The sequence below is a fragment of the Hyperolius riggenbachi genome, chromosome 9, assembly GCF_040937935.1.
Source record: "Hyperolius riggenbachi isolate aHypRig1 chromosome 9, aHypRig1.pri, whole genome shotgun sequence".
Lineage (NCBI taxonomy): Eukaryota > Metazoa > Chordata > Amphibia > Anura > Hyperoliidae > Hyperolius > Hyperolius riggenbachi.
In genome coordinates this window covers 47,095,876-47,108,716 of record NC_090654.1, presented here as the reverse complement: position 1 = coordinate 47,108,716, position 12,841 = coordinate 47,095,876, and the positions used below count along the sequence as shown (strand labels likewise).

The 12,841-nt window shown below is 44.3% G+C and overlaps 1 protein-coding gene across 1 annotated transcript in view; it reads left to right on the top strand.

Annotated features, from left to right (window-relative positions):
* Nucleotides 1–12,841, top strand: part of ARIH2 (ariadne RBR E3 ubiquitin protein ligase 2) — a 73,829-nt gene that overhangs the window by 38,063 nt on the left and 22,925 nt on the right. The window contains exons 4-7 of the mRNA XM_068252691.1: nucleotides 1,164–1,227; nucleotides 6,706–6,856; nucleotides 6,935–7,056; nucleotides 9,965–10,074. Coding sequence (XP_068108792.1) covers nucleotides 1,164–1,227; nucleotides 6,706–6,856; nucleotides 6,935–7,056; nucleotides 9,965–10,074 — 447 coding nt within the window. The remainder of the gene's footprint in view (nucleotides 1–1,163; nucleotides 1,228–6,705; nucleotides 6,857–6,934; nucleotides 7,057–9,964; nucleotides 10,075–12,841) is intronic.

Sequence of the window (12,841 nt, the reverse complement as noted above, 5' to 3'; positions counted from 1 at the left end):
CGACAATTTTGTTGGTGTATTTTCAGGGGGGTTCTAGTGCTGGAGGGAGGGGGAAGCCTCATTAGTATGCAGAGACTTCCCTTCCAGAGGTAAGTACCCTATAGGGGCACTTTTCTCCTTAAAAAAACCTTGCCTAGTCAGCGAGTTAAAGTTCTGGATCCCATAGAGCCTTCCTAGTCGGATTCTTACTTACATGGGACTTCTTCCACCCTCAAGTCTCTTATGCCTCTCTGTTTCCTTTGGGTCCCCTCAGTTGTGCTGCTGGAACCTCACGTCACGGGCTGCTGTGCCCCTTCGATCGCTCCCCCGTCTGTTCTAAAAAAAAAAATATTGGATGGTGCATATGCAGAACGCTCCTAGCAAGATGCAGAAACTTAACCGCACTTGCCCACTACTGGCGCTGCAGTTGCAAATCCCTGTGAGGGGGGCGGCGGCAGCACAACAGAGGCGACTGGGAGGACAGCGAGGGACCTGAAAGACTATGTGGGGGGCTGGAAGAAGCCCCAGGTAAGTAAAAATACACTTTTCCCAATTCAGGTGTGCTTAAAATAAAATCTTTTTTCTTTACGTACGCATTAGGGTCGGTCCACACTTGTCAGGTTGCAGATCGGAATGCGTTTTAAACAGATCAGGTTTTTCTAAAAACTGATCAATTTTTCAAAATGTGGTGCTTTTGCAACAAATGTTTCCAGTCTGTTTAAACATGTCAAAAACGTGTCCTTCCTTCCTGTGCGTTTCTATTGGATAAAGAGTTCAGCAAAGATGACACTGTGGAGCGGAGCAGGCATTAGGCAATCTGCTTTGTCATCCGTTTTGTGTGCAAAAGTTCACTGTGTAGAGGGAGATCCCGTTTGCGTTGCCTTTCATTGCCTCCGCGGGTATCCGGTATCCAAAAACGCAATCCGTTTTTTGAAGTATGTGAAGATTGCTGCTATTTTTAACTTTGGTTTCCATGGCTCTGTTTTTTTTGTCCAGAACAAAAAAAAAACTAAGCCACGGATAGGGTGTTGAAACAAGTGTGAACCAACCCGAAGTGTGTATGAGGATCAGGAGTTGAGGAAGTTATCTTCACACTGGCGATATAGAAGCATTTCCTGTAATATTTGGAAAATATTTGTACTTGAGTAGTTTGTTTTATATGCTTTGTTTTTTTTACCTTCTAGACATAAAATGAATTCTGCGCAGTTGCAAGTTGACGCCAGGGTTCAGCCATCATCGTCCAAACATGTGAGTCATTGTCACACGCCTCTTGACTCTGAATAGCTTCTGACTGTTGACAATCCTTCATTCTCCACTATGGAGAACAATTACAAGCCTGTAAAATGTGCATTTCTCCCACAGTAAAATGCAGACTAAATGACCTTTCTCCTATGTTGCTGTCGCTCAGATCTGTCAGCTTTTTACTACTTACTGTAAGTGCCAGCAACGTAGAGAAAGCAAATTTATAGTGCATATGTAGACATTTCATGCTCTACAATTTCTCGCAATTTGTCCTTTATCTACGTTACGACCGCCTAACGCCAATTGGCGATCGCAAGGTGGCTCCCCCAGGACCGCCTAACGCCAATTGGCGATCGCAAGGTGGCCCCCCCAGGACCGCCTAACGCCAATTGGCGATCGCAAGGTGGCTCCCCCAGGACCGCCTAACGCCTGGCGTCAAGTTCTGGGGAAGAGAGCAGCGGGGATCGCACATCCCCTTCCGTCAACAGTCTACCAGCAGCGATCATTGCTGGCAGACTGTAAAAAAGAAAAAAAAAAGGGCAGTTTCTTTTAGTTGTACAGCGCTGTGATCTAGTGCAGTGCTGTACTGGGGACAGCCCTGTCACTGAGTTGTCCCCTCCAGTAGCAGGGAAACCGATCCCTCTCATAGGCTGATGTCTATAAGAGAGGATCTCTGTGATTGGCTCTCCGGGGGGAGGGAGGGATGCTGGGAAATGAAGTTAAAGAAAAATGCGGCATTTAAAAATAAAACAAAAAAAAATGGCAGCAGCGATAAGAGCCCACCAACAGGAAACGCTGTTGGTGGGCTGAAAAGGAGCCAAGATTCATTAGTTTTTTTTATAATTTTTTTTTTTTTTTTTTCCTTTACACATTTGAACCACAATCGCTCCAAAATCATTGAAAAGCACTGTGTGCACAGCATTTCTGATTTCTGCGAAATGTTGGCAATTGCTGCAGTGAGATTACGGCCATATACTATACATTACACTACGGTAGCACTTTCAAAGCACTAGCAATCGCCAGCGATTCACAGCTATAAGGAAATTGCTTGGAAAAATACCCAATGTCCATGGGCCCTAACCTATCTGATAAGCGCCTGTCAGATATGTACCGGGGGTCTGTGCTCCACTACGGTGGGCCAGGAGTACATGTTTTTTGTTTGTTTTTTTGCAGCTTTTGTCTCAGGTACACTATAAAGGACAACTGAAGTGAGAGGGATCTGGAGGCTGACATTTTTTTTTTTTTTTTTATAAACCATACCAATGCCTCTAATACTTTTAGCCATAGACCCTGTACAAACATATGCAGATCAGATGTTTCTGACAAGATTAGCTGCATGCTTGTTTGTGGTGTTATTCAGACACTACTGCAGCCAAATAGACCAACAGGGCTGCCAGGCAACTGGTATCGCTTAAAGAGAGTCTGCAGCCTAAACTAAAATAAAAACTGATACTCTCCTAAGGAGAGGGAAGGCTCTGGGTCCTATAGAGGCTTCCCGTTCTGCTGCCGATCTCCGCGTTCCCCCGCAGGCTCTTCCCTTAGCAGTCCACTGTCAATTTAGTCATGGACTGCTCTCGTCTGGGTTGGGGAGACTTTGGCAGCCTTCAGAAGCACTCGGGCTTCCAAAGACTTGCATCTTTGTACTGCGCAGGCAGGAGCGCCCTCTCTTGCGCCTGTGCAGTACAGAGCCGCCGGAGTGCTTCTGAAGATTGCCGAAGTCTCCCCCAGCGGGAGATACAAACGGGGGAGTCTGCACTGGAGTCCAGAAATCGGGAGGAGAACAGGAAGGCTCATTAGGGCCCAGAGTCTTCCCTCTCCTTAGGTAAGTATCTGTTTCGTTTATTTTAGGCTTCAGATTCACTTTAACTGCTTGTAGTTTCAGATGTAGATTTTACGTTCTTATTAGAGCTGCTGTAGGTTTTAGGACGTAGAATCTACGAAATCTAAAAATTAGTGACCTGGTCCCGATAAAATTGTTTTCTTGTTTTTAATCCTTAGTTAATTTTTAACCCCAACCTAGCCTATTAACCCGTTAACCCTTGCAATAGCTATACCTGTTTATAAACGTTTAACGACTGCCACCTGTAGTGATCGGATGCGATCGCTAAGACGAAGTTTGAGGTCCCAATGCATCCGATCGCCACAGACACACAGACTCAGCTAGTAATAAAATATGATATATGGGGTATCATTTTAATCGGGAAGGGCCAATGAATTCATTTTTTGTTTTATAACTGGGGCATGTCGTGTAAAAATTGGGAAGAGCGGAAAATGAAATAATTGGTGTTTTCTGCATTTATGCCTATTTTTCCCCCATAAAATGACTATAAAATAAGTTTTGGGAGAAAATTCTTACCCAAAGAAAGCCTAGATTGTACTGGAAAAAAAGGTATGCATCACTGAGATGGCAATTTAATAGTTACAGCTCTATCAAAACGACACAGCTAGTGTCAAAAATATCAGAAGCCTTAAAGTGGAATGAAACCCAGCATTTCTTCTTTGCTCTAATAGATCATTTACAGCATATTCTATACAACCAGCATTTTTTTTTTAACTAGATCAGCATTCAAAGGGTTACACACAGGACTTCAAAGTTCCCTGCCAGCAAAGCTGGACACATCAGAAGTGCAGATAATGTTATCTTGTATTTAATTGTATCAAGTGAGGAATGTAAACACTTCTCTGACACTGCAGGTTCTGCTGAACAAAATCGGACAATCAGAAAGCATTTCTGCTTACGTTAGAACATGAATAAAGCAGTTATAAATAAAATGCAAAATCAGCACTGCGGAAAGTGTTCTTTGGGAACGTGTAATTTCTAAATGAATAATGCCTATTCACTAAAGCAAATATGATAACTGTATGGCATATAAAAATTAGGAAAACATGATTTTATTGAATATTATGTCAAGGTTTTATACCCGTTTAAGGGGTAAAATCCATGGAACGCGGACCAGTTAAATGGAAATATAGCAGCCTCCATAGTCTTCTTACTACAGTTGTCCTTTAACCTCCCTGGCGGTTAATTTATTTTGACAAATGGGCAAAAATCCTTTTTAAAAAAAATTTTTTTTTTGTTTCATGTAAAGCTACCAGAGTGGTAGCTACATGAAACACCACTAGAGGGCGCATGTGGCCCTCTAGTGCGATCGTCGCCGGCATCAATAGCAAACAGGGGAGCGCGTATATAACGTGTTCCCCTGTTTGGCTTCTCCTGTCGCCATGGCGACGATCGGCATGACGTCATGGACGTCAGCCGACGTCCTGACGTCAGGCGCACTCGATCCAGCCCATAGCGCTGCCCGGAACTCATTGGTCCGGGCAGGGCTCTGGTGGGGGGGGGGGGCCCTCTTCCGCCGCTGCGTGCGGGCGATCGCTGCAGAGAGGCGGCGATCGAGCTGTGCGCGCGGCTAGCAAAGTGCTGGCTGCGCGCACAGCACTTTGAATGGGGCGAATCGCCCCAACAGACCCTGAGAAATCCTCCTGCGCGGCATAGCCCGAGCTCAGCTCGGGCTTACCACCAGGGAGGTTAAGTAAGCTCAGCATTTCATCTCTCTAGCACTGTAGTCTTTCCCTTTAAAGAATTTTGAGTGGGTTTCGCAGCTGGATGCGTACTCAGCCAGAATTAGGAGTTGCGTGGAGTTGTTAATCTTTTAGGAGGGCTGGGCGGCTGCTGGCATGTCGTAGCAGGGGACGAGACCTAATGAGTCAGCTTCCTTACACTCGCGCATCAGATCATTTTACACTGATCAATGAAATACACACTACATTGCTAGCTGGCCATTCTGCAGGCAGAAGAGACGCTGTAATAAACCTCTGGGGTGGGTTTGCAGTACATTCCAGATTTCATCACAGCTGCTTACACACCACGTTACAGATGACCTTTCAAGTTGAATCCACACTTTTCTCAATCTCTGGATAGAATGCGGGATGTCAAATGTATTATTGATATGCCCGTTACAGAGAAAATTAACTGGATCTGCTGCATTTGGTAGACCCAATTCCAAGATAGTGACCTTGGGATGAGGTAGTTAATTTGGGCCCTTAAATTAAGCACCGCCTTAGCACAATGGGCAGCACGGTGGCATAGTGGTTAGCACTCTTGCCTTGCATTGCTGGGTCCTGGTTTAAAATCCCAGCCAGGGCACTATATGTACATAGTTTGTACGGTCTACCTGTTTTTGTGTGGGTTTCCTCCAGGTACTCCGGTTTCCTCCCACATCCCAAAAACATATAATTTAATTTGCTTCCCCCTAAATTGTCCCTAGATTATGATGGATATAGGACTGTTAGGGATTAGATTGTGAGCTCCTCTGAGGACAGTCAGTGACATGACTATGTACTCTTATGTACTGCAGAAGATGTCAGCGCTATATAAATACTAAATAATGTAATTTGAAGCTATGGTGACTGAGTAAATTGTGCGCTGAGGTACCTAGTTTGGTTTTGCTATTATATAGCCGGGGCTTGGCCATTATCTAGCCAAACTCCGTATTGTGGTAAACCTTCCATCAACCGGAACTGGAATTTGGCTAACTTATAGCTGAACACCAGATTTGCTCCTGCACCGGTATAGCTATTGTGATCGGCTACATGGGAGCGTTTTTGGCTTCAGTGCCAGGCGTGGAAGAGGGTGGGGTTAGTGTTAGGCGTAGGTAAGGAGGGTTAGTGTTAGACATGGGTAAGGAGTGGGTTATGGTTAGGTGTATGTAATGGGGGAATTAGTGCTAGGCATGGGTAGCAAGGGTTTAGTGTTAGGCATAGGTAGGTGGTGGAGGTATTAGGCATGGAAGGGTGTGGTTTTAGTGTTAGGCGTAGGTGAGGGAGGTTAGTATTAGGCATAAGTAAGGGGTGGGTTAGGTGTAGGTAAAGAGGGGCTTGGTGCAATGCATTGGGTAACGAAGGGTTAGTGTTAGGGATAGGTAAGGGATGGAGTTAGTGTGAGGTATAGGTCGCAGAAGCCAATAGTAGAATATTTGTAATACATTACCATTATTCAAACTATCAGCAACAGCAGGCACCCAAATGAACAGCCACTGTTACTAAATGTATGCTTATCCGTAAGGGGAGTTTTTTCTGTATGTTGACAAGGGGTGTTTTGCATTATTTTGTTGTATGTCAATCCTATAATAATAAAACCGCTGTGTCCCTGCGTCACGCTGTCCTTGTGTAGCTGTCCTCACACAGGCAGAGGGACGGGGCCAGGGAGCCGAGCTGGTGGCGTATGAGCGGGCGGCCGGGTGTGCGGTGGGAGCACGTGCGGCGGGCGCGTGGCGAGAAACAGACCTAGAGTCCGTTTTTAAACGGGCTTAGGTTTGCTAGTGTTTAAATAAATTTGTAATCCAGTATTAAGAAATCCGTATTTTCTCGATGTAATCTTATTTGTTTGTTTTTACATGCATCTCCAAAGTCTCCTTGAATAGCTGTAGTGAATATTGCATTACTGATATGTGTGTAAAGGCAGGCTCCCCCCGTGTGTTGCAGGTAATGGCACATTCCTCCTCCCATCACTGCGCCGTGTGCATGCAGTTTGTCCGGAAGGAGAACCTGCTCTCCCTGGCCTGTCAGCACCAGTTCTGCCGCAGCTGTTGGGAGCAGCACTGCACAGTCCTGGTGAAAGATGGAGCTGGTGTTGGTGAGTATGACTGATAGTTAATCCCAGCTCCGTAATCGTCATTGTTTCTGCTTTCCTGATTGTGTCGTCTGTTCCCAGGGATCTCCTGCATGGCCCAAGACTGCCTCCTCCGAACACCAGAAGATTTTGTGTTTCCTTTACTGCCTAACGAGGAGCTCAAAGACAAATACAGACGCTATCTCTTCAGGGACTATGTAGAGGTACTTCTGAAACAAACATGGAAATGGCCTGATAAAGGCGGGATTTACCTCACTTATAGCCAATGACACATTTTCTGTAAGATAAACCTAACTGCAGCATAGAACAGACTTGCTTTAGGGGTGTAGCAATAGGAGTTGCAGAGGTTGCGACCGCATCGGGGCACTTGGGCCAGAGGGGCCCCGAAGGGCCCTCCCTCAACTACAGTATGAGCTTTCTATCCTTCTTGCACCTCTCACACTGTAGTTGCCATTGGCAGGTTTTGGTGCGCCGTATCAATTATGTATAGAGCACTTGGGTGGCCCCATTGTCAAACTTGGATCGGGCCCTCCTTAGCTACGCCACTGACTTGCCTTATGATTTTTGTCAAAATGGAACATACTGAGTTGATGTAAATTGTTATGCTATGTTTATGCAAATTTTTGCAGCTTAAGGGCTCTTTCACAGTGTGACATTAGTTAGAAAATGTTTTAACGTGGACTAACGCACAGCAACACTAAGTCTGCAACATTCACAGTGCACACGTTGCGTTTGTGTGGAACGTGCAGCCTTATTAGGAAGTGCTGCATGCTGTGCGTTAGACATGTTATTAGCTACGTTGGACTGTTTGCACATGCTCAGTAATGACCTGGAAGCATACCTTTCATTGCTTGTATGCGACGATAACAGGGCATTAAAGCTAATGTTACCCCATCTACAAAAAAAAAGTCAGATACTCGCCTAAGGAGAGGGAAGGCTCTAAGTCCTAATGAGCCTTCCCTCTCCTCTCCCGGTGCCCTCAGGATCCTCCGTTCAAATCCCCCCGCTGTGGGGGACTTCGGAAGTCTTCTGGAGCAGAGACCTCTCGAAGACAGGCGGCTCCATACTGCGCACGCGCGGGTGCGTCATAGAGGGCGCTCGCGCATGCGCAGTATGCAGCGGCCCGTCTTCGGGAGCCTGAGTGACCCTGAAGACTTCCGAAACCTCCCTTTGGCAGCGGAAGTGGCAGTATTTGACCGAACTGGTCGAATACTGCTACGGGGGATCCTGCGCGGGACCGGGCACCAGTAGAGGAGTGGGAAGTCTCATTAGGACCGAGCCTTCCCTTTCCTTGAGTATCTGACGGAAAAATAATTATGATATTATGATTTGTATGTGTAGTACAGCTAAGAAATAAAACATTAAGATCAGATACATCAATGAAAAAAGTTAAAAAACCCGTAATTGCAAAAGTATAAATCCATTTATTGCTAAATCTATAAAAGACAACGCAGTGTGTGCCCCAAAGTGCAAACCCCCCATAAAAAGACCCAGGATTCAAGCCCCAACACTACCCACAAGCAATACCCCTGACATGGGAGAGAAACCACCACAGGTAAATCTCCCTGCCTTCTACCCTCAGAGCTCTTATGAGGCAGGCCTGCCTAACAAAGTTCTTGGTGTTGTCAGCAAAGCAACATGCTATGTAGCATCCAGCTGGAGAAGTTCATATTATGGCATGTAACACAATTCCTGCATGCAGACTAAAGAAGCAAAACGCTATCCTTCAGTTCACCAATACTGATGAAATTTCTCAGTCTCTCCAATAATGATGGCAGATACATCAGTCTAATTATTTCCAGTACAGGAAGAGTTAAGAAACTCCAGTTATCTCTATGCAAACAAGCCATTAGGCTCTACGACTTTCAAAGTGGGGAAGAGGGCTGTTATCTGACTTTTATTATCTCAACTGTTATTGAACTATTTACTTTTTCTCTGCCAGAGGAGAGGTCATTAGTTCACAGACTGCTCTGAAAGAATCATTTTGAATGCTGATTGTTGTGTAATCTGCACATATTAGAGAATGATGCAATGTTAGAAAAAACACTATATACCTGAAAATAAAAATATGAGAATATTTTCTTTGCTGCTAATCTTCTAGTAATTATTCATAGTACACAACCAATTCACTATATCATATTTTTTTTTTTTCGCTTCAGTGTCTTTTTAAAGGGGCCCATACAATGGTCAATTTCAGCCATCAATTGATCTATAGAGTCGATCAGCAATCTATTCTTTCAAATCGATCGATTTTGATGGATTTGATCTATCTAACAGGATGGAAGATCTAGGTCGATCTGCTGCTGAAAGCAGATCCATGGCCCATAGAGTTGCATTGGATCTAATATTAGGTCCAATAATGCAGATACGACATGAGAGGCATCTGACAGAAATCTATCTGATGATCAAATCATCGAAGTCTATGGCCACCTTAACCAAGGATTGATCTTCACCCCAATCAGTAGCCGATAACCCCTTTTCTACAAGAAATTTTTTATTTTTCACAAATAGATCATCAGGGGTTCTGTATGGCCGATATTGTGGTGGGGTCTCCCACAGTGTGATGTCATGGCTGAGGTCCTGACAGTTTGCTGTTTGTGCAATGGTGCATTGCACAAACAGCAACCTTTCAGGACCACGGCCATGACATCACACTGTGGGAGAGGTTTCACCACAATATCGGCCATACAGAACCCCTGATCTATTTGAGAAAGATGGCTTTTTCCAGCTTACAAGCATTATCTCCTTCTGCGCATAGAACTCTCAGTAAACTAACATTCTGTGCAGATCACCTGGCAGGACTAAAGATGTCGCCACCAGTGATAAATTAAATCGGGGAGAGGATAAGTTTTACAATGGTCAAACACTGACTAAATAATCAATAAATTAATATTGTAAAAAATTAGTAGTTTTATTCATTGTTCTTTTCACTACAGTTCATCTTTATGAACTCCGCTTCTCTTGTCCCACTTAAATTGTTTCAAAGGCAATGAACATGACGCCCTCCACAGACTTCTCGCTACAGCGTCCCACTAATATTAGTTACAACTCACTTTCTGTGTTGATCTGCTTTGTTGGTTGTGTCCAGACTAATTTATTTCTCTCCCACAGAGCCACTATCAGTTACAGCTTTGCCCTGGTGCAGACTGTCCAATGGTTATACAGGTTCAGGAGCCAAAGGCTCGGCGAGTGCAGTGCAACAGGTGCAATGAGGTCTTCTGGTAAGTATCCCAATCTCATCTTCATGGTTCTCATCACATCGGCCACTATGAAGATCTTGCATGCACTTTAGCAATATGTGGAGGACAGAAGCCTATAAATAGCACCACTCATGGGGTAGAGAAAAGTATAACAATCTTTATTCAATATCATCATAGTTATATCACAATTCAAGGTAATTCAGCAATACAATTTACAAAAAAACAAAAAAAAATCCCCATAAAATGCACTGTAATAATTGTCACCAATCAGTAGAATACTAGTCAATATGAGTCAATGATTATCTCCACTAGAATCCATGTTCTGTATATAAAGTGCATGTGCAATATCAGATACATCATTAAAAGTGCTCAATGCAAAACCTATAGTGCAAAAAGTGTTTTAAAGAGGAGCCGTCAGCCATACTATCTCAGAAAAAAAACACGTAGATGAACTCTTGCTCTACTTACATAACACATGTATTGTACTGTCCACATTTTGATTTTAGTGATTTTTCTACAGTAAAAAAAGAGAAAGCCCTTCAAAGTATTTCCCCATTTTAAGTGTGGCTATTTTGAAGCCAATCCTGAGGTCATTTCCTGCCCTACTCTCCTCTGCCTGATTTGCCCGATCTTCGCTATAGAAAGTTTATTGTCTCAGCATGAGAAATATTGGCCAATCAGAGAGGAACAGAGGTGTGGGAGGGGAAAACAGGAGGGAAAGAGGCTTCAGCCTATCAGGCTGCATTAGTTAAGTCTGAGGGGAAATGGAGAAGCAAAAAGGACAACCCAGCATGCCCTGCAACTTCCTTTGTGTACCAAATTTTGTGTGCAAGAGTCAGGTAAACCGGGGTATGATCATTTATCAACAAGAAAAGTAATAGTGATTTTAACTTTTGTATTGCCTGGTTACCATCCTTATTACTTGTTTACCAGATAAAAATAAAGACTTGATTTTTGATTTTATGTCCGACAGTTAAACACTATAAATTAATAAATGCAAAAATAATTCCGCAAATTAGGCAGCAGTACACCTGTGCAGTATTAAACCAAAGTGAATAGAGCAGCCTAGCAGCAATGGATAGAGTGCGTAGTGAGTAGGTATAATCAATGAAATGCAAATACTTTGAGTTTATGCAAATTTATGTAAATGTTATGCAAATATATGAGGCTTAAAATGGACCAATCAAGTCCCACTCAGGTTTAAATTGATTGGTCCATTTTCAAGCTGCATATATTTTTATATGTACATAAATTTGCATTAACTCTGAAATATTTGCATCTCATTGATCATCTCTAGTGCAGTAGAGACTCAAGGCAGGTTGAAGTGGTGTTACCATGGAAACGGCCGCTCGTTCGATGTTCCATGTCAGTTCACAGAGGGTGTCTTCGTGAACAGCCTGCGAGCCCCCGATTGCGGCTCGCAAGCTAATTGTAAACACGCGGGGAAGAAATCTCCGCTGCTTACACCGTAAAGGTGATCGCCGGCATCTGATAGGCTGAAGCCATAGGGAGAGGGAGGTAGGGAGAGGGAGGGTGGAAATCCCCCCCCCCCCCCCCCGCCCGCTAAACACAGCCGGCCGCGATCAGACACCCCCCCCCCCCCGGGGGAAAAGGGGGAGGGGGGGTCTGGTTGCCCTGGCTCAATCATGATCTGTACAGCACAGCGGGCTGGAGAGCACACGCAACACAGATCAGGCAAAACACCCCTGGTCCTTAAGTGGTTAAATTATGATAAAAACAGTGTAATTGGCCACCAGCAATAGCAGCGAGCCTAGTGACCGCTTTCCCAAGTGGCAATAGCAGCCTGGAGGGGAAATAGTAATTAACGCCAGGAGTTTCGCAGGAGCAGGGGGAGCTGTTTTCCGGCTTTACCCTGCACTCAAATTTCCCTGATCAGGTTGCCAGTATCTGTTGATCGATCTGCGAAGAAAATGTCGTATCGATCTACTTTCGGTGTATTTTGACCAAAATCGATCGAAAGTATTGAACGGACAGGGACAAAGATCTATGTTGATTTTAGGAACCGTTAGTAAATTGGCGGCCCATAGCCTTCCACTGCATCAAACAATGCAACATTGCAGGACGATCATTTTTTTATTTCCATGCTGGAATCTATTGAAAAATGAGGTAAAGTGTGTGTGGTAGGAATCTATTCCTTCCTGAATCCATTCCTTTCAGAGGGGAATCGTTTGTTTTGCCACATCGATGCAAAATCTGTGTATGGCCAGCTTAAAGTGGACCTGAACTCTTGCACAGAACAGAAGGAAAACATAGGGAAATGCCCCGTAGAGAGTCTTGCCTGTCTAATTCCCCCTCATCTGTGACTAATCACAAGTGTAATTTGATCTGTGTTGGCTCAGAAATCTCCTCTTCCTTAGCAGAGCTGCTAATTGGTAAACACCGGAATGCTAACAATGTCTGCTTCCGTGAAAGCAGGAGGTAGACACTGCAGAATTATTTGCAAGAATTGTATCAGTTGTAACAAATGTTTTTTGTTTAAAGGTTATTATGCTGTTGCTTATCTTTTAGATCAGAGAGGAAGTTATGAGTTCAGGTCTGCTTTAAGCAAAGATATCCTTGTTTTAGAATGTGTTTCTGATGTTCCCCATGACATACACTCTGCATAAATGGCATGCAGCAGATTGTTTCAGGCCGCTCAGAGCTCTGCCCGCAGGGCGAGGATTCATGTAGGTCAGGCCTCACATACTGGTGTCATTCCCAGACTTTGTGATGTGCCAGGTGTTGTGCAGTGTGAGAGCCAAGTTCACACCACTGGCTTGGGAAGTCC